At 32.2% G+C, this 18,914-nt stretch overlaps 1 protein-coding gene across 1 annotated transcript in view; it reads right to left on the bottom strand.

The window, feature by feature from the left end:
- The window catches only part of LOC139504523 (uncharacterized), a 46,557-nt gene that overhangs the window by 19,811 nt on the left and 7,832 nt on the right, over nt 1–18,914 (bottom strand). The window contains exons 2-10 of the mRNA XM_071294626.1: nt 17,811–18,022; nt 16,427–16,519; nt 14,653–14,794; nt 14,150–14,267; nt 12,035–12,128; nt 10,648–10,725; nt 8,357–8,511; nt 4,402–4,451; nt 3,636–3,759 (exon numbers count right to left, since the gene is read on the bottom strand). Of these exons, the coding sequence (XP_071150727.1) occupies nt 3,636–3,759; nt 4,402–4,451; nt 8,357–8,511; nt 10,648–10,725; nt 12,035–12,128; nt 14,150–14,267; nt 14,653–14,794; nt 16,427–16,519; nt 17,811–18,022 (1,066 nt within the window). The remainder of the gene's footprint in view (nt 1–3,635; nt 3,760–4,401; nt 4,452–8,356; nt 8,512–10,647; nt 10,726–12,034; nt 12,129–14,149; nt 14,268–14,652; nt 14,795–16,426; nt 16,520–17,810; nt 18,023–18,914) is intronic.

The raw sequence follows: 18,914 nt of genomic DNA, 5'->3' as shown, positions 1-18,914 counted from the left end.
AATCTACAAAAAAAGCATCAGTGACGCTCGAATGAAAAATTTTAAAATGCCAAATACATTACAAAGTTAAGGAATCTATTCCTTGGGTAGACAATCCTCAGCTTTTTTAAAAGGTCAAAGTTTATAATAGGACATTGAATCAAAAAAGAAACAAAAGAGAAACAACTCGAGGTCAGAAGACCGTTAGTAATGATGACCGTGATTAAAAGTCACATGTAAAGCTTTTTCTGCCGTGTCCTGAATTTAGATAACAAAAACGAAATATTCCACGAGTGATTTAATAGTATTGCTTGCAAGTAGTATTTTAGCGCACGAAATAGTAAATAGAAAGCATCTCACTGATACTCAGGAAAAGAATACGCATTTTCGTCATCACATATCTTAATCTAATAGTTGAAATCGAATGTCAAACGCTCTAGTCAAACGGCCTACATTAAATGTTTTGACTCCGGATTCATTGACATTTTATCCGGAATTTTTGAGAACGCAAACCGATAGTGTGCTTTTGAAATGTGATCTATAATGTGAATGAATCAAGACGTGTAGGATAGTTGGTCAACACAATTAATACAATTTTCAAAACCGTACCATAGTACAAATATTTAGATGCTATAAGGTTAAACTATTAAAACAAACAAATAAAAATTGAATTTAAATTTTATAATGAACTAGAACGTTCCTGTTAGTAATTTTTTTTCAAATTCTTTTGAATATATATAATACCAATAAACACGAACGTCAATTATTTACGGATGGACTTTTTATTTATCGAATAAATCTATTTTTAAATTCTAACATTCCACTATGTGAATATTACTATACAAAATATAAGTAAAGACTTCTAAATCCATACTCACAGTAAAAAATAATCAACATTGGGGTTGTAATTAAATTTTGTTGTAATTATTGTAAATTATTTGTACGGTTGTTGTGAGCTGCAAGGATTTAAAATCATGCTTTATGAATTGAAAACACACAAGTATTTTTATTCACGACCGTTTAAAATTTAAATATTTAATAAATTGATCTTACTTTCCGTTTTATGGATATATTACAATACAAAAAAATAAATAATAATTACTCATAAAACATAAAAACTAAAATCGTATGAAATAATTAATGTAGAAATATAAATGAATGATTATTGTTTATACATGTACATAAATTTTTTTTGTAGGATGCAAGAATTTATTTAGATTTAATTTTTATGTTTCCTTTACAAATGAATATTAAAAAATACCAAAGCAGAGTATCTTGTCATATTAAATACTTTAATTGCAACTCTGAAAATATTCTGATTTCAATCATTGTTAGTTTCTCCAGAAACATAAATACAGTATTTATTTTGTATATATTTGTTTGATTCCGATTGAATTAAATACTTTTGATAAGAATATTATCTTTCTGTTTTCCGATCTGATATTAATATTTTAACCAGAATGTTATCTCCCGTAAGTCTAGTATGATGAAATACACAGTATCCCGTGGTTAAATCTTCAAACATAATTAGTTTAAATGTTATCGAGACAACATACAATACCAAGTTACAACTGACCCAGATAAACACAATGCACAGTGGTCGTTTTAAAACAAATATAATTGCGTCGTCAAGGGCCATCAAGGGACCATAGCAAAGACGTAGATAACAACCTGTTAAGACCTGTATAAATGACCGAAAACTTTAGAGACGTTCCGAGAGTTTTATTCGAACTTCCGGCCGAGAGATATCGAGTGGCCCATAGACACATCCAAAACTCGCCAATATATTAGCATGAACCCCCAAAAACATGATATTTCGGATCGTGAAAGATCGGGTACCGCATTTTGGTGATCTTGAAAAGGATCGTGAATGATATAACACAAACCCTTCTAAAATATGGCGATGATCTCAGGTGCTCCGGAAGGGTAAGCAAATCCTGTTCCACCTGCAGAAACCGACGTGTTGTTTATTTTAGTATAAACTCGGTAATAAGTCTAATTCTGTACATCACATTCGTAAAAATGGGACGGGATTGTAGTTACGACATTAGGAACATATCCGCTATCATCTATGAAACGGATATTCCAAAACGGTCAACCAACTCGTAATGGCGTCCGTGAAATGAACGAAGCGATGATTTTTACTTAACAATTTGGATATCTTTGTTTAATAGCTTCCTTGTTAGCAGCAACCCTCTATCAAGAAAATCATGATAGGAAATACAAGTCCGGGAATATCTATCAATTGGGAGATATATTATCCGTATACAGGCGCTGCTGGAATGCTGCTACATAGAAATGGAATTTCACAGTTGGGAAGCTGAACTCATTCTTTTTGTCGCAAAGGTTTGTTTTCAACCGACCCTCATTGTCCATTTCAAGATGTAATTTAAGATATGAGGCAGACTTATTTGTATCTGTTGAATCCTTTATTTTAAGTTCTATGGGATAGATGCATTCAACATAGTCACCAAAGTTTGAATATTTAGTGAGAAAACATCACCTATATAGCGGAAAGTAAAGTTAAAGGATACTGCTAACTCGTTCTTTCTTTCTAAAAAATTTACCATACCGAAAATTGTACATAATTTTTCTCGTTATAATGTTTACTAGAACAGTACCACGAAATCGCTGGCATTTAGGGCCTAGTTGTAAGTGTGTAAAAAATAAAGTAGTGATTTTGTCCAGCTAAAAAAGGTTAAACATTATTATTTCGGAAGCTGTCAATAGAATGTAAGACCCTCTTTACATGAAATAGTCCATATTTTGAGTTACAGCTAATAACGTTTTCTATGATTTTGATATAGTTTGTCCCAAAAGTAGTACACCACACTGTAAAAATATTATTGAGAAAGTGCAGGTTGGATTTTTTTAATTTCAATATTGTCTAAAAGAAATGCACTACCAAATAACTGTGTTCTCGGGCCGACAAGTCCAAAACGCAAGTCTTGTCTATGACTTAAAAGTCCGTCCGATGACCCAAACTGAATAATCAAGAATGGATGACAAATGCGACTATGCATAAAACCTATAGGACACAGAGGCATGGTGATTAATATATTGTGGCAGAAAGAGAAGCGAAACACAAGATGAGGTCTTTACATTTAATAGTAAAGATTTGTATTTATATAATGTCTATGTAACTCTTTATGAATGTTTTTGTATAAAAGCCGTTTCGCTTATGTATACCGTCTTTTTATTCATGAACGGCCCAATACAGAGATACATTTTAATGGAGAAAGTATAGTTGGGAATAGCATTGACCCTTAAATGAAGTGTATTTCAATGGATGCCCAATCTCTGGTAGAAACTGTATTGTATGTATTGCTTGATATAACAATATAAATATAATAGATATCCTCACAATAATGAGTGATATAATCAGTGTTACTGAGTGGACAGTATCAAATTTTATTCACAAGTTTTTTTTATTTTATCATCATCTGCAATGAGGGAGGACAGGACAGCTTAAAACCATAAATAGACCTGTTATAAAAGTCTGATCGATAGAAAATACAAAGTTACTTTCATTGATTTCTGTATTCATCTGTGTTGTATTCAAATGTATCAGAAATCTCATTGTAGATTTGAAATGCAAGGAGTATTAAATCTTATTTGTCATACATTTTTGTGCCCTAATTGAAATTATGACTTACTTATGACCAAGTTCATGTGCTGCTACAAGACCTACAATTGCTTTGCCTTTATCTTCAACAATGGAATTCTCGTAGTATCCATTATACCTGACTTTATAGCAAATTGCTTTGACCCATGCTAAACCTGTAATTAATAATAAATAATAAAATTCTTCATATTTACGAATGAATATCATTTGATATATGTATTCAACATGATTCTATATAAAACATAGTGGGAAATACATACCTGAGAAATGGAATGATGAAACATAATACTGTAAAATGTACGGGTTAATGTGAAAGGATATAACCGTCTCTCAATACCTATTATTTTAAAACGATATTACCATTATATGTTTAAATCTGTTACTGTTCACTTCTTCGTATTGATGAAATATGTTATACTTAAATTCACCTTATAAATTTATACGTGTTTTTTCTATCAGTAGATCCGAAAATCAGATACTTAATGTGTGCACTGGTAACCTTTTTACAGGTTTTAATTTCGCCTTGTTGTCGTCTTTTTTGTTGTGTTCTTTTACAACATTTGATTTTCACTACCCCCTTTTTATCGAATTAGATCATCGTCAAACTTTGAAAATTATCGTCATCAATGCTCTTAAACTTCGTTTATTATTTGGCCATGTAAACTTTATTTGATTCGAGTGTCGTAGATCAGTCTTCCGAAAATAAATCCAACGTCTGGCGAACAAAATAAATTATAAGCCTGGTATCTTTGATAAACTTGTTCATCCTTTTATTTAGAGCTGTATCAAGTACATACCTAGTAGGCCTGTAGATGGTCCTTCTAATGTATTTGTAAACAAATCGTACCTTTAATAAAAAAAAATTAAAATCAATTATGTAATAGGTTTTTTTTGTAAATTATATCCTGAATCTTGCTTTATAACGATATTTTTTATGACCAGTAACACTCATCTGCTATTATTCATAGACAAATATCTTCTTATTAGTCTCAGACAGCAGATAGGAATAAATGATGTGGTATAGTTCCAATGAGACAACTTTCAATCCAAGTCACAATGTGTGTAAAGTGACAATGGCTCACTTTAGATGATATAAATGTTAAAGGGCATTGTAGGTAAGGATGAATATATTTTGGGTCTGTTAGTTTCTAAAATCAATAAGTATGATAAATAAATTTAAAAAAAAACATCATTTAGATTTTCACGAGACAGTTATTTTGAAATTTGCGTTTGGGATTGTAACGTCTTAGAATTAGAAAGTACTATGAAAACTGTAAAACAAAACTAGCCTCATTTTGATATTTTGGTATTACAATTTCGATATGAATAATTGATTGGTGTTTGCTTAACGTTCAGTGGTTATTCAGAACAAGAACATATGCACAACTACTGCAATAGGTACGTTTTCGACCTGATTTGTATAAGCTATTCTTATGCTGTGCTGTTACACCACGGTCCCATGTTAGAGGAGTTAGGATCCCGCTATAATGTTTAACCCCGACACATTCTGTATGTATATGACTGTCCCAAATCAGGAGCCTGTAATTCAGTGGTTGTTTTTCGTTCATTTTTTGTACATCAATAAGGCCGTTAGTTTTCTCGTTTGAATGGTTTTACATATGTTGTTTCGGGGTCTTTTATATATGACTATGTGGTATGGGCTTTGCTCATTGTTGAAGGCCGTACAGTGACAAATAGTTGTTAATTTATGTGTCATTTTGTCTCATTGGCAATCATATCACATCTTCTTTTTTTATATGTACGGGATTCTACGAAGAGATGTTACAAGGAGTCTTAATCGTAGGGCATTTATCCTACACTGGGTATCGGCTTTCTTGTTCCTTTACACACCATGTGAAAACCACCTCTTCCCTTTAACAAGGAGGTACTGCATGTCGTTACCATAAACAGTTGTAAACGGAAAGAAAGACATTATTTGGAACTTTCATGGGAGAAATGAAGACTATCATATATATAAAGAACAGATTTCATCCATATTCTGTATGCCGCCGTAAATGGAGAATCTTTGTAACACAAATTTTATTTCTCTTTCAAAAAGTCTTGAAATAAAATGACAAATTGGTCCTCTTTTGTCAAAAGAAGCGGACGATACTTAACAGATTGACCAAATCAAAGGAAACAACGGAAAACGACGAAATAACTTCTCACATCAAGTGGTTCAACCCATGCTAAACATTGGTGACCATGATGTTGTGCGGACGTACAGACGGGTTCAGGTCACGTGAATACGGATAAAAAAAAAATTAAAAAAAATTGCAGCAGTTCCTGAATGATTCCTTAGGTAATATGTGACACAGCAAAGTTTCTGATTTTTTTAAATATTACTTATTAGTTTATGATGTATAGGACCGGGGACACAGTTCTCGTCCTTTGATTTTTGTTGTCAGCAAAAATAGTCCCAAGTATTGGCAAAGTTTTTCTTGCAATTATTTTTCGTACCCCTTCCAAATTTGTTTCTTCGTGTTTTATTCGTCAAATAGTAAGTAGGGGAATGAAATTACTCTAAAACATTGGGGTAATGATTTTCAAAGTAAAGTTGTGGTTTGTTCAAGTTGAAATGGTAAACTTCGGCAGCTGTCAGAAGATTTCAAGACCCCCATATCATAAAAGTGTCCATATTGTCATTTAGAGCTGATGAATTTTTCTATGATTTGTCCCAAAAGTAGTACAGGACACTGTGAAAATATTATTGAGAAAGCGAAATGGATATTTTTAATTTCAATTTAATGTCTGAAAGAAATGCACTACGAAATAACTGTGTTCTCGGTCCATATATTCTCTGAATATGTATCATATATTTACCACTGGACATTAAACAACGATCTATCAATCATAGGCAACGATACTTGGTTGTGTTTGCCTATCATAATCAGGTGTTGCTTGATGTTTAAACCTGTCATTTGTGGGGTTCTTTATAGCTTGCTGTTCGGTGTGAGCCAAGGTTCAGTGTTGAAGACCGTACTTTGACCTATAATTGTTTACTTTTACAAATTATGAACCGGATGGAGAGTTGTCTCAAAAGCCTGAACAAAAATGAAAAGTTAACTTTGACCGAAGTATTTGCAAAAGGGAGGCAAACCCTTTTTTTTGGTCAAAATTAAATAATGTAAAGACTTGTTCCCAACAATTTCACAATGGCAAAATAGTTTTGCAATTCAGTATTCTAACAAAAGTATCAATATCGGTTTCAAAATTCTTTCGCTTACACACTGTGATTATTTCAATTATTTTCTTTTACACAAACTAAACCTTATGAGAATTGGTTTCAGAATAGGTATCATAATATAATGATATACCATGTATACAATTGAGAATGGAAATGGGGAATGTGTCAAAGAGACAACAACCCGACCAAAGTAAAAACAACAGCCGAAGGCCACAACTGGGTCTTCAACACAACGAGAGAAGCCCGCATCCACGGAGGCGGACTTTAGCTGGCCCCTAAACAAAAGCGTGTACTAAATCAGTGAAAATGGAAGTCATACTAAACTCCAAAACATATAAATGAACTAAAATATGAAAATAATACAAGACTAGCAAAGGCCATATATATATATATGTTTCAAGATGACAACGATATTTTTTGTCTCCTTCAACAATCTATATTTGGATACGGTGTAATATTGCAAATAAATGGACCTAAAAAATCATTGACTATGTTTTGAAAAATTGGCACGATATGGAAGAGCACGAAGCTAAGGTTGTTTGATATAGCATAGCACGTTTGCAATTAGAAATAAAACGTTTTCTTATTATAACATCAAGTAGAAACAAACTTAAATTGGCCTACTTTAGAATATAGTGCTTAATTGGTGAAATTTGTGTCCGAGTCATATCATTTAGCATGGTGGCACCAATGCCTTTTTCAATTAAATATTTATTTTAGAAGGTGAAATCTCAAATAATGATTAATCGCAATTTCAAGCCCTTGACAACCTTTATCAAAAATATTAATAAGACACTAGTAGTAGCAATTACAGACACAACACTATTGTTTGTAGCTTTTATTGCAGGAACAATGACATATGTATCGTGAAGAAAGGAACAACATTCTTTTGTCTCTGAATGCGGACTTAGGTCGATCATTTACACAGTTTTCAACTAGTGGATTTGACATTGTGTCAAAGCACTAACTGACAGAGAGTCTAGTTAAACCCTTTTTTCGTTATGTCCATGCTCTGGTTTAATCCTCAAAGAAATCCATTATTACTTTCGATGTATTGTGGTTCTCTTAATTTAGGAAAATGAGATATTATCTGGCCGGGATGATGGTGTTGTATTATGTTTAGATCATCAGTAACTGCATGGTCAGACCATTTTAAATATATTGGGAGGAAAAACAGTTACATGTCGGAAGGTTTTTCAATTATTCTCATATGAAGTTTTTTTACATTCTTCTCGAGGCAAATGCATACGAACAAAAGAACATGGTGCGACTGTCATACAAGTGAGAGGTTTAGCTAGCTATAAAACCAGGTTAAATCCACCAATTTCTACATAAGAAGATGCCTGTACCAAGTCAGAAATATGACAGCTGTTATCCCTTCGCGAGATGTGTTTGAGCTTTTGATTTTGCCATATGCTTAAGGACATTCCGTTTAGAATTTTCCTCAGAGTTAGGTGTTTTTTTATGTTAATTTTGACTAGGCGAGTAGCATAGATTTGTATGGCAGACAAAAAAAAATTAAAAAAGTTCGGTAAGAAAATCTTAGCAAGTTTTTGAAAACTTACCCTGAAAATAACATGGCGTGGTCGTAATCAGGTAACTGTGCTGCGTTTGTTTCTAACCATGCTTTAAAGTTGTCCAAAGCAATTTCACCGTCAACTATGTATTCCCCGGAACTTAGATATTTAATAGATTCTGTCCAAGTAGATTTTGTTGGAGACTGTGAAAATAAATGACTTTTGAATTTGAAAAATGTTACTTTTATCTAAGACACATTTTCACTTATAGATTTTGTTCAAACTATCTTTCAATAAACACTCATCTGGCTAGTAAACAAATCTCTGCATATCGATTGTTATAGTGTTTCTACAAATTTATTTTGGAAACTGCCTTTTTTATTATTGTCAGTGTAACATAATTCATCACAAAAGTCTATAAATAGAGGTTGGATATCGTCAATTATCAGATTACTTTTTTTTAATCAAAAAGTAAAATTCTATATTCCTTACAAAATTCATTTTCTGTCTAATTTCCTAATTTATTTCATTTTATTTTTTGTTTTGATATTGTGGCTTACATCTGCAGATTAATCATAATATCTCCAAATGATATTATTATGACAGTTGCCTAAAATACAAGAAGCCCTAATGTTAAAATGCACATTTGTAAAATGATATTGAAAGTTTGAATATTGATTTTTGTCGTATAATTGTGAATGAAAGAATTTTTATATATAAAAGTATAATATGTATAGATAATCCGGTGTTCTACACATCAATATTGTAAAATTTCTTGCGCTTGCCACAATGTGAATTTTCAGCGAATAGGCGCAGCGAACAAGCTAAAAAAGCTTCACATTGTGTCAAGCGGCTGATATTTTACGATATCTATACGAAGAAAATCCGACTATCTGTTTATCATTCTATTTCTGGTCTTTTCCCCCTTCCCTGAGACGGGTTTACGCTGACCGAAAGCAAGCTTGATAATGCTCAGACATTGTGACGTCGATGATAACTTCTCCTCAGACATTTTGACGTTTCTGATAATGTATGATCTTGTCTCACACCCGTGATAAATAAAGGCAACAGTAGTATACCGCTGTTCAAAACTCATAAATCCATGGACAAAAAACAAAATCGGGATAACAAACTAAAACCGAGGGAAACGCATTAAATATAAGAGGAGAACAACGACATAACACTAAAATGTAACACATATAGACAAAATCCCACGAGAATGACAAATATAACATATATATATAACATCAAAACCAAATACATGAATTTGGGATAGACAAGTACCGTGACACGTCTTATCGCAATGTGAATTTACACTCAAAAATAAGAGAAAACAAACGACACAACGTTATAATGTAATACACACAGAAACGAACTATAATATAACAATGACCATATTCCTGACTTGGTACAGGGCATTTTTAAAGGAAAAAATGGTGGGTTGAACCTGGTCTTGTGGCACGCCAAACCTCGCACTTAAAAGAATTACAGAGCGTCTGAGCAAAATATGTAGGCGTTGGGAAGAACAATAAGTTTTAATTTAGAACTAAATGGGCATACTATTGGTTTTGTCATACCTTCTTTTCATTCCTAGGTGAGTGTTTGATAATATAGTAAACGTTCCAATAACTATCAAAAGTAAAAGATATCTGAGCACTTCAAAAGTTCCAAATGTAATTATTATATATTCACTGCTGTTTGGGTTAGTTTTTACTTCTAATTTATTTATTTTTTATTTGTTTTGTGGGGAGGGGATTGGAGCTTGAATACCGAATTGATTGTATCAAGAACATTTTGAAAAAATAGCAGACTGATGCCACTACAATTCAGCACTCGCACCCGCAAAGTGGAAAGGAATTAATATAAGTTGCAATACCTTATTTCCCAAACCACTATGAATAAATATGTTTAACTAAGAACGTTTTCCGATTCGATAATTTTTTTCAAGATATACATAAAACAAAGGGAAAGCATCGTTAACTCATTCAATGTAAGGCAAGTATTTCCCGCCACATTGACCCTCGGCATTTCTGTTATTGGAGTGACATTTCTTCTCAGTTTGCTTCATTTTTTCCATTATATTTTGTTGGTCTATTAATTATTTCTTTACGTTGGCGACTGATTGATTGTTATTTGCCGATTTTTGTTCCATGATTCTTGAGTTTTTTCCCTCAACACTGTTTTTCCTTTCGTTAGTACTGAATGCATACAAAAAACGTTTTATCTAACGTTCAACTTCAAACAAATCTTTTGTTTAACAAGAAACACATAAAACAACTTATTAAAGTGCCAAATCATACTCATTATGGGTAGTTGTCTAAACATACAAGAAATCTTACGTTAGCAATATAAATGCCAGCATACACAATTTCCATGTCCCATGGTACTCCCTGAATACTCTCATAGTGAACGTTCATCTGTAAATATACATAACGTAAAGAAAACACATTCAACTCAGATAAAGCCATTTCAACCCCAATGGTATAGAAGATACTTACCAGCACGTTGTGAATTTAGCAATATGAAATCACTTTCTGACTGATGTAGATAGTTAAATTTTTTGTCAGATGTTTTGAAACGAGTTTGCTTTTTGTTGTAGTTCAGTGATTCTGTTGTTCCTTTGTTTTTCTCTTATAGTTGGTGTGTTTCCCTCGGTTTTATTTTGTTAAGCGGATTTGTTTTTGCTTAATCGAATTATGACTATTGAACAGTGGTATACTGATGTTGCCTTAGTTGAACCATGCTACATTTTCTAAATCTATACGAAATCTATTTTGAAATGCTCGCTGGTGACATTTTAAAGCTACAGATAAAAATAAAAATGCTCCACCGATTTTTATTTGTACTCATTTCCAATATTTTAGAATTGTTCTTGTTTTTGAATTTGACATTCACTTAATATGAAATATAAAAAGGATCCCAATTTTGTTTGAACAATTTTGGGTTTTGTTTATTATAAAAACTGAAAAACTGGTTCTTAATTTCAAGCGTCATAAAGGCTGTTCTGTCTTTTCATTTTAAATGTTTTTAAATACATGTACACTCATGCCTTATTTTCTTATTAATTCAATACGTGGTTACAATAGCCCTTATTACTACTTGATTTATTTCATTTGACTGGGTTGGGTTTTACCCGCATGCTAGTTATAGACCTATAAACAGGTGTTTTTGGATAAACTCATTTTAGCTGACTATGCGGTATGGGCTTTGCTCATTGTTGAAGGCTGTACGGTGACCTATAGTTGTTAATGTATGTGTCATCTTTGTCTCTTGTGGACAGTTGTCTCATTGGCAATCATACCACATCTTTTTTTTTATATCATCAATGAATTGTCGATTTATGGTCATTGAGCCGGTTAAAATATGTAAACACTATATGTGTATTCGTAAAATAAATATTTGAGACATAGTCGTTTATTTTCTTGTAAAGCGGAGTTTAAAAACATTTTAAAAAATTAACAGTTTATAATTTGTGGATATAAAAGTAAAACAGCACTTGCAAAATCTCTTTTTGTTGTTTTTATATAATGTTTCGGTGACACTGATAGGCGATTAGAATTCAGTAATAGTCATAACGACTATCATCTTTATCACACACATGATAAAATAGACTGTCCTTATGCAAATTGAAATGTTAGCTCCGCCCAATCAGTTGAAAACACGTCCTTGTGCAAATTGAAATGTTTGCTCCGCCCGAACAGTTGAAAACACATTGGTAATACTTACATCATTTATAACATAAGCGTAGTATTCCATGATGGAATCAATTGCTGCCATGTTCCTTTCAGTTTCCGTATTCCCAGTACTTTGGTTATACCAGCTATAATATAGAACTTGTGTTATTGTGTGTAATGTTTTGTTACCCTGTAAGAAAATAAAGTTTACTCGTGTCGAACGGGACACCAAAGTAGTGCATACTCTTTATAAGGCAATATTATGAATTTTGCATTTAGTATTTTGTTCATAATTGTCTTGCACAATCATGAACATATAAAGATAATTTTAATTGAAAAACAACCCTTAATGGATATGTCCAAAATCAGATGGATTCACTTTTGCAGAGTACATCTTTTTACATAAACACTTTATTTCAAACTGTTTATTATTGAAAGTTTCCCCGCAAAGCAAAATCTTCAATAAACAATTCTGCATGATATTTTTTATTCAATTCTATCATGTTTTATAATCAACGTACAATAATTGTAAAGGGGTACTAGCTGTCAAATTCATGTTAACCGATTTGACCCAAGTTCTGATTTACAACAATGTTTATTCAAACTATAAAAAGTCTAAAATATACAATTAACATGAACATGATAATACGTAGCTTTGTTTAGTGTTTGCAATCTAATTAACTGCCGAGTTGACTTCTATAGTTATACGATGACCATATTAGCGATGTAAACATAAATATAGATGTAAAAAGATTATGCGAACTTGTGTTATTGGATTTTTCTAGTTCTGTTTAATTTCATATTATAGATTAAAAGTACATATTTATCATCGTTTTTACCTGTATAAGAATGTTTTTGTGGCTCGAATCAGTAATTCAAATGATTTACATTTGTTTCACTTTCAATGTTGACATTCTTTAAATAACTTTACACAACATCATACAATTCACGTGTTATCCATCTCTAGCTAAGGAGTTAAATTGAATTTCACATGAATCCGGATTCAATTAGGTCGAAATATTCACTTGTAAGTGAACAATTCGTCATCAATGTTCTTAGGTTATTTCGACAAAATTTGACCATACTGCCTGCTAGAAGGGAATGATTATTTCACTTTCACCAATGATTTAACCAAAAAAACCATATATTAGTTTTTTTAATATTATTCGCAGCTATTGCCCCTTTAACACTCATCTTAGAAATGACAAAATGAACACATAACACGGGTCTAGCATACATTTAATCTCATATTGGTAAAGTTTTCTTTAAATTATTGAAAATCAATAGTTTGAATAATAACCAAAAAATCATATCTTAAATTTTTTTATCTATACGTTTTTTTAGATATATAGGGGTAATGTGGGGTATTTATGCAAACTTCGCAAATTTTCATTTTGCTTCTTCAAAAATTTGCTTGTTTCTATGTCAGTAAAGAGTAAAATAAGTAAAAAGCCGAACTCCAATGAAAGTTCAAAACGGAAAGTCCGTTTCCAAAAAGCAAAATCAAAAGCTCAAACAGATCAAACAAACTGATAGCAACTGTCATATTCCTGACTCAGTACAGTTATTTTCTTCTGTAGAACTTGATAATTAAACATAGTGTTATAGCTAGCTAAACCTCTCACTTGTATGAGAGTCACCGAAAGTTCTATTATATCATGTATATTGACACCAATGTGTGAACAAAACAAACATGATAGGTACAAATTAAAAAATATCATTCTTGCGTATAAATTCAAAAATGAAAACTCAATAAAAAGTCGTTTGCGGTGATACCTTAATTTTGTACTTGCGTTTTTGAGAACATGCGGAAAACAAACAAAATATATAGTGGCCTAGTTAGAAAAATGCTTCTCCTTTAATTTAGGAATCTGTAATAGTAATAAAAGTTCCAGCGTTTGCGTCTTGTATACATTTTGCAATAATTGGTCCTCAGCGATCTTGAACTTAGTACTTTATATGGACTTTTAACAACTAATCGAGCGTCACTGATAAGTCTTTTGAAAATGAACAACATTTGAATCCTGGAAACTCGGATCTGGCGTACAAAAGATCAATCATTGTATTGAAGAAAGGTTATATATATTTCCTTTTAATTTAAATGAAATGGAGACTAAAATTTTCTATTTATGTCAATAGTACAATTATAATAAAAAAAAGTACTTACTTTTCATAAATCTCGAAATCGATACAGAGCAGGAGTTCTACTTTGTAATGTGTTGTTGCAATAGGGTTACTACCCACAGCAGTTCTTGATCTCTTTTTATCTTGCAATAACACATCTTCTGAAATATATAAATGCAGACTTTTATCATTATGCAATAAAAAAATGTGATACAGGTTAAACAGTTTATATATTAGATCAGTCTTATATTAGTTGGTTTCTTACAAATCATATTTAAAATGAACTCATCATATATGCCGTGATTAAAAATGTGTACGCCAAACGAAAAATCCGTCAACAAAACACATCAGTGACGCAGAAAAAAAAGGCAAGAATGCCACATAAAGTAGTAAGTTGAAGTGCATGGAAGACCATAGAAGATTGAAGATTAAGGATGGTCACAGTGGTTCATTTTTGAAAATCATTGTAAAAATGAGAATTATTTTTTTCGCACTTTTACACGTTGTCAATTTTGTTACTTAAGTATTGTTCATGTTACAACATACCTGGAATTTTACGAGCATCGTTTCCAAAATCAAAAACCTGTTCCTCCTGAGGTATAAGGTGGTGATTTTCTGCATCTGATAAATTTCCTACAGATCTTGGTTTAATCACATGATGCTGTCCGTTTAAAAAGATTCGTCCATTCTAAAATATTGCATAAATATAGCACCTTAAAGGAAAAGGACTAGGTGCAATGAGGGCTTTTTTCAACCAAAATTTGAACTTGATTTCAAAGGGATTGCCAATAATGTCTGTTTTTAAGTTGAGGTCATGCAACATTAGTTCGACTCATGATGTCACAATAAATGGTGTTAAAAAGTTAGCACTTCTACAAGTGTTGTGAAAAATGCATGGATTTGTCGAAATTTTCCTAGATATATTAAGAACACTTAAAAGTTTCTAGTTGACCACAATTTATGTATATATGGCCAATATCTTTTGAGTAAATATGTTTGTGGTACCCGTCTTATGTGTGTTCAATATGCAAATGAGTAATTTCGATAAGGTCCCCAAACTGACCCAACATCTAGCTAAAATCTAAATAAGAATTTAATGATAATTATCGCAATGAATCATAATTAAATGACTAGATAGGATTTTGTTTGTTGATCATTTACGTTCGAACGTTCTATTCATAACGTCACAAAAACCTCTTATTAAAATTTTCAACGAATGTTCTTTGAAAACGGTTGAACTTTATTTATTTTCTGACAGAAAACATAGAGTGTATGCGTCTACAAAAAAAACTTTTTCACAAAATGTTTGTTACGGCATTTTATATATCTGCCTTGACTATATTTTCAGTTTATCGACGCCAGCGCTAAATGTGTCCTATGCCTTAGCTTTGTGTAAATCCGGACGATTGTCAATTTTCGCAAATGTCTCTTATTTTTGAATTATTTGAAATGTTAAATTAAACACATTTTGATAAAAACTATTTTAGAGGGTTGCTGCTCACAAGGAAGCTATTAAACCAAGAGTTCCAAAGGTGAAGTTGAAATCATCCCTTCGTAAATTTTACGAACACCATCACGAGTTGGTTGACCGTTAAGGAATAACCGTTTCACAAATGATATCGGATATGTTCCTTACGTCGTTACTACAATCCCCTTCCCTTTCATGAATGTGACCTACCGAATTAGACTATTTACCGGATTTGTTATCACATAAGCAACACGACGGGTGCCATATGTGGAGCAGGATCTGCTTACACTTCCGGAGCACCTGAGATCACCCCTAGTTTTTGGTGGGGTTCGTGTTGTTTATTCTTTAGTTTTCTATGTTGTGTCATGTGTACTATTGTTTGTTTGTTTGTCTTTATCATTTTTAGCCATGGCGTTGTCAGTTTATTTTAGATTTCTGAGTTTGACTGTCCCTTTGGTATCTTTCGTCACTCTTTTAATTTTCTCAAATGTCTTTTTATCAAATTAAAGTATTTTTTCATCTTCATAATAGTGCCTTCATATGGTCCATTCTGAACATAATACTTTGTCATTTGTTTGTGGAACATTTATCATCTTGCATCTTTGGACAGTAAAATCTTCAGGAATTTTGATAATGTTTAAACGGTCTTTCAGTATGAACTTTGTAGATATTTAACGACCAAATATAAGCCAATAATACCCGGTCGTGTAACACCTCTTATTCTTATGTCCTCTGTCGAAGAAAAAAAACGGTTTTTGATTTTCACTAAGAATGGAAAACTTTCTTGAGACGCCTGTGCAAAACGGTGCAGTTTGAGCAGGTTCAGGTAGCACACATATTACTATAACTTACCAATATATATTGACATTGGTCTTGAAATTCATTTTCTTTACACTGTACACCGATAGAGGCCAAATGGTTTACATCTGTATAAAATACTACTTCCTGAAGAAAAACGCAAACATAAAACATAAAAAAAAGTTGTAATATGATTGCAAATGAGACAACTCATCGCAAGGGACCAAATGACACAGAAATTTACAATTACTAAATGTCACCGTACGGCCTTCAACATTGAGCAAATCTCATACCGAACAAAAACTCCCGAAATGACAAACGTAAAACAATTCAAACAAGAAAACTAACGACCAGAAACATGTACAAAATAATGAACGAAAAACCAATACGATATACAGAACAAACGAAAACCACTAAATAACAGGCTCCTGACTTGGAACAGACACATAAAGAATGTGGCAGAGTTTAACATGTTTCTTAAACAAAACAAAAGTGAAATAAACTCGAATGAATTGTTTGATGGTCATATTGTGCATTTGAAAGGTTTTTGTCATGTATATATATATGGTGAAAATTGAAGTTCAAGTTAGGGCTTATCATCTTCAACATAAGACAAACTATGGGATAACGACCATGATATTCGAAAGACATACTTAAGGGTGATGTATTGAAACATTTCATTGAGATGTGAAATTGTGCAAATGTAGAATAAGAACTGAATCTTTTTATCTATGGTGAGTTTATTTACAACCAATGGTTCGATGCAACCGCAGGTGCATTTTTTATTCCCCGGGGGTATCTTCAGCCCCTTAGTCGGCACTTCTGTGTTGACATCAATTATCATTGATATGATCATCATTATGAATTAACTGTTTACAAAACTTTGAATTTCGAAATTTTAGCGTTTTTCTACCGCAAGTTTAGATTACCTTCCCTGTATTTGGCAAAACTTTTAGGAATTTTTGGTCCTTAATGCACTTCATCTCCTAACTTTATTTGGCCTTTTTAACTTTTTTTCATTCGAACGTCACTGATGAGTTTTCTGTAAATGAAACGCTCATCACGCGAAAATATACAAAATTTCAATCCTGGTATCTATGATGAGTTTATTAACATGTCAATCGCACAAACGTTATGCAAATCAACAGTCATATTCGCACAAATGTATGTCGGTCAAATAAAACATAAACTCTTAATCATAATAAAACAGTAATAATCGTTTCCTTAGATATATCATGGATAAATCTTTGGCCACAATGTAACACGATAAAAAAGTGACAGAACAGTATTCAATAGATATAATTGTTCATAAATTAAAATTATAAAGAATTATAAAAACATGCTCTCATTCATGCAAAACTTTTACTCAATATTTCAAAAATTTATTAGTACTTCATAATGAAAATGGGACTATTAAAGAGATGTTAATTGCACTTACTTTTTCAGGTCTTGCTGCTTGCTTGACGATGAAACCATTCTCGTACATGTATAATGGCACTGATGTTTTCACGTTTTGTTTTTTTAAGTTTAATTGAAACTTTTGATCTTTTAAACCTAAACTGAATTTTAAGTTGGACTTGAAAATATCTGTGTCTCTTCTCTCTCGTCTATTTACACTTGCTTCGTCTATATATTGAATAGATACTGATTCTGAAATAAAAAACAAAACTGTGCAAGTATCTTCTTAACTTTGACAAAGAATTGTCTAAAATCAAATTTTACCGCAATGAATTGCATTGTTAGTTTAGTTTACATTAAGAAAGACAGAAGAGAAGCAAAAGATACCCAAGAAACATTCAAACCCATAATTCGACTTACAACGCTATTGCTAAAAAACGAAAAAGACTAACAGGCAAACAATAGTACACAAAACACAACATAAAAAATCAAAGACTGAGCAACACATAAACTGGGGCTGATTTCTGGTGCTTCGGAAGGGTAAACCTGTTCCACATGCGTCGTTTTGTTCATCTTAGAAAAAAAGGTAAAAAGTCAATTACAAACTTGATGTTGAAGAAAGCCAGACAGCAAATAATCAAATGTTAAAATACTGCTACAACTAAACAGAAGCCAACTTTATAACTTTAAAATGTGAAACAAGAGGTTATCTTTCATAGAATGCATAAACTGATAGCACTGGTTACTGAAGGAGATTTCCTGTACAGTACATCAGCAATAGATTGAATCATTTAAAGCACGTTAGCACATTTTGTCCTCGCTCGGCGGAATTTATACCATTGCTTCGGTTGTAATCACGTGCCAACTCCGTCTGCACTGTGCCCTGCGACCTATACTGACTGACTTTAAAAACGCAACACTCATTTTGTTGATTTTTGTTTACTAAATCATGTTTGATTCTCATACAAGTACTTTTCATGCTTGTCATACTTCTTTCTCTTTAGAAAAAAATAACATCGGACTTATCTGTGGTTATTGAACATACCGGATTTTTGAAGTCGCACGAATTTCTAATAGCGAAATTTGAACCAATAAAATATTTTTTCAGTTTGTTTTGCTTCATGAAACAGTTCTTTTAATCTTT

The sequence above is a fragment of the Mytilus edulis genome, chromosome 14, assembly GCF_963676685.1.
Source record: "Mytilus edulis chromosome 14, xbMytEdul2.2, whole genome shotgun sequence".
NCBI lineage: Eukaryota > Metazoa > Mollusca > Bivalvia > Mytilida > Mytilidae > Mytilus > Mytilus edulis.
This window is presented reverse-complemented; position numbering and strand designations above follow the sequence as displayed.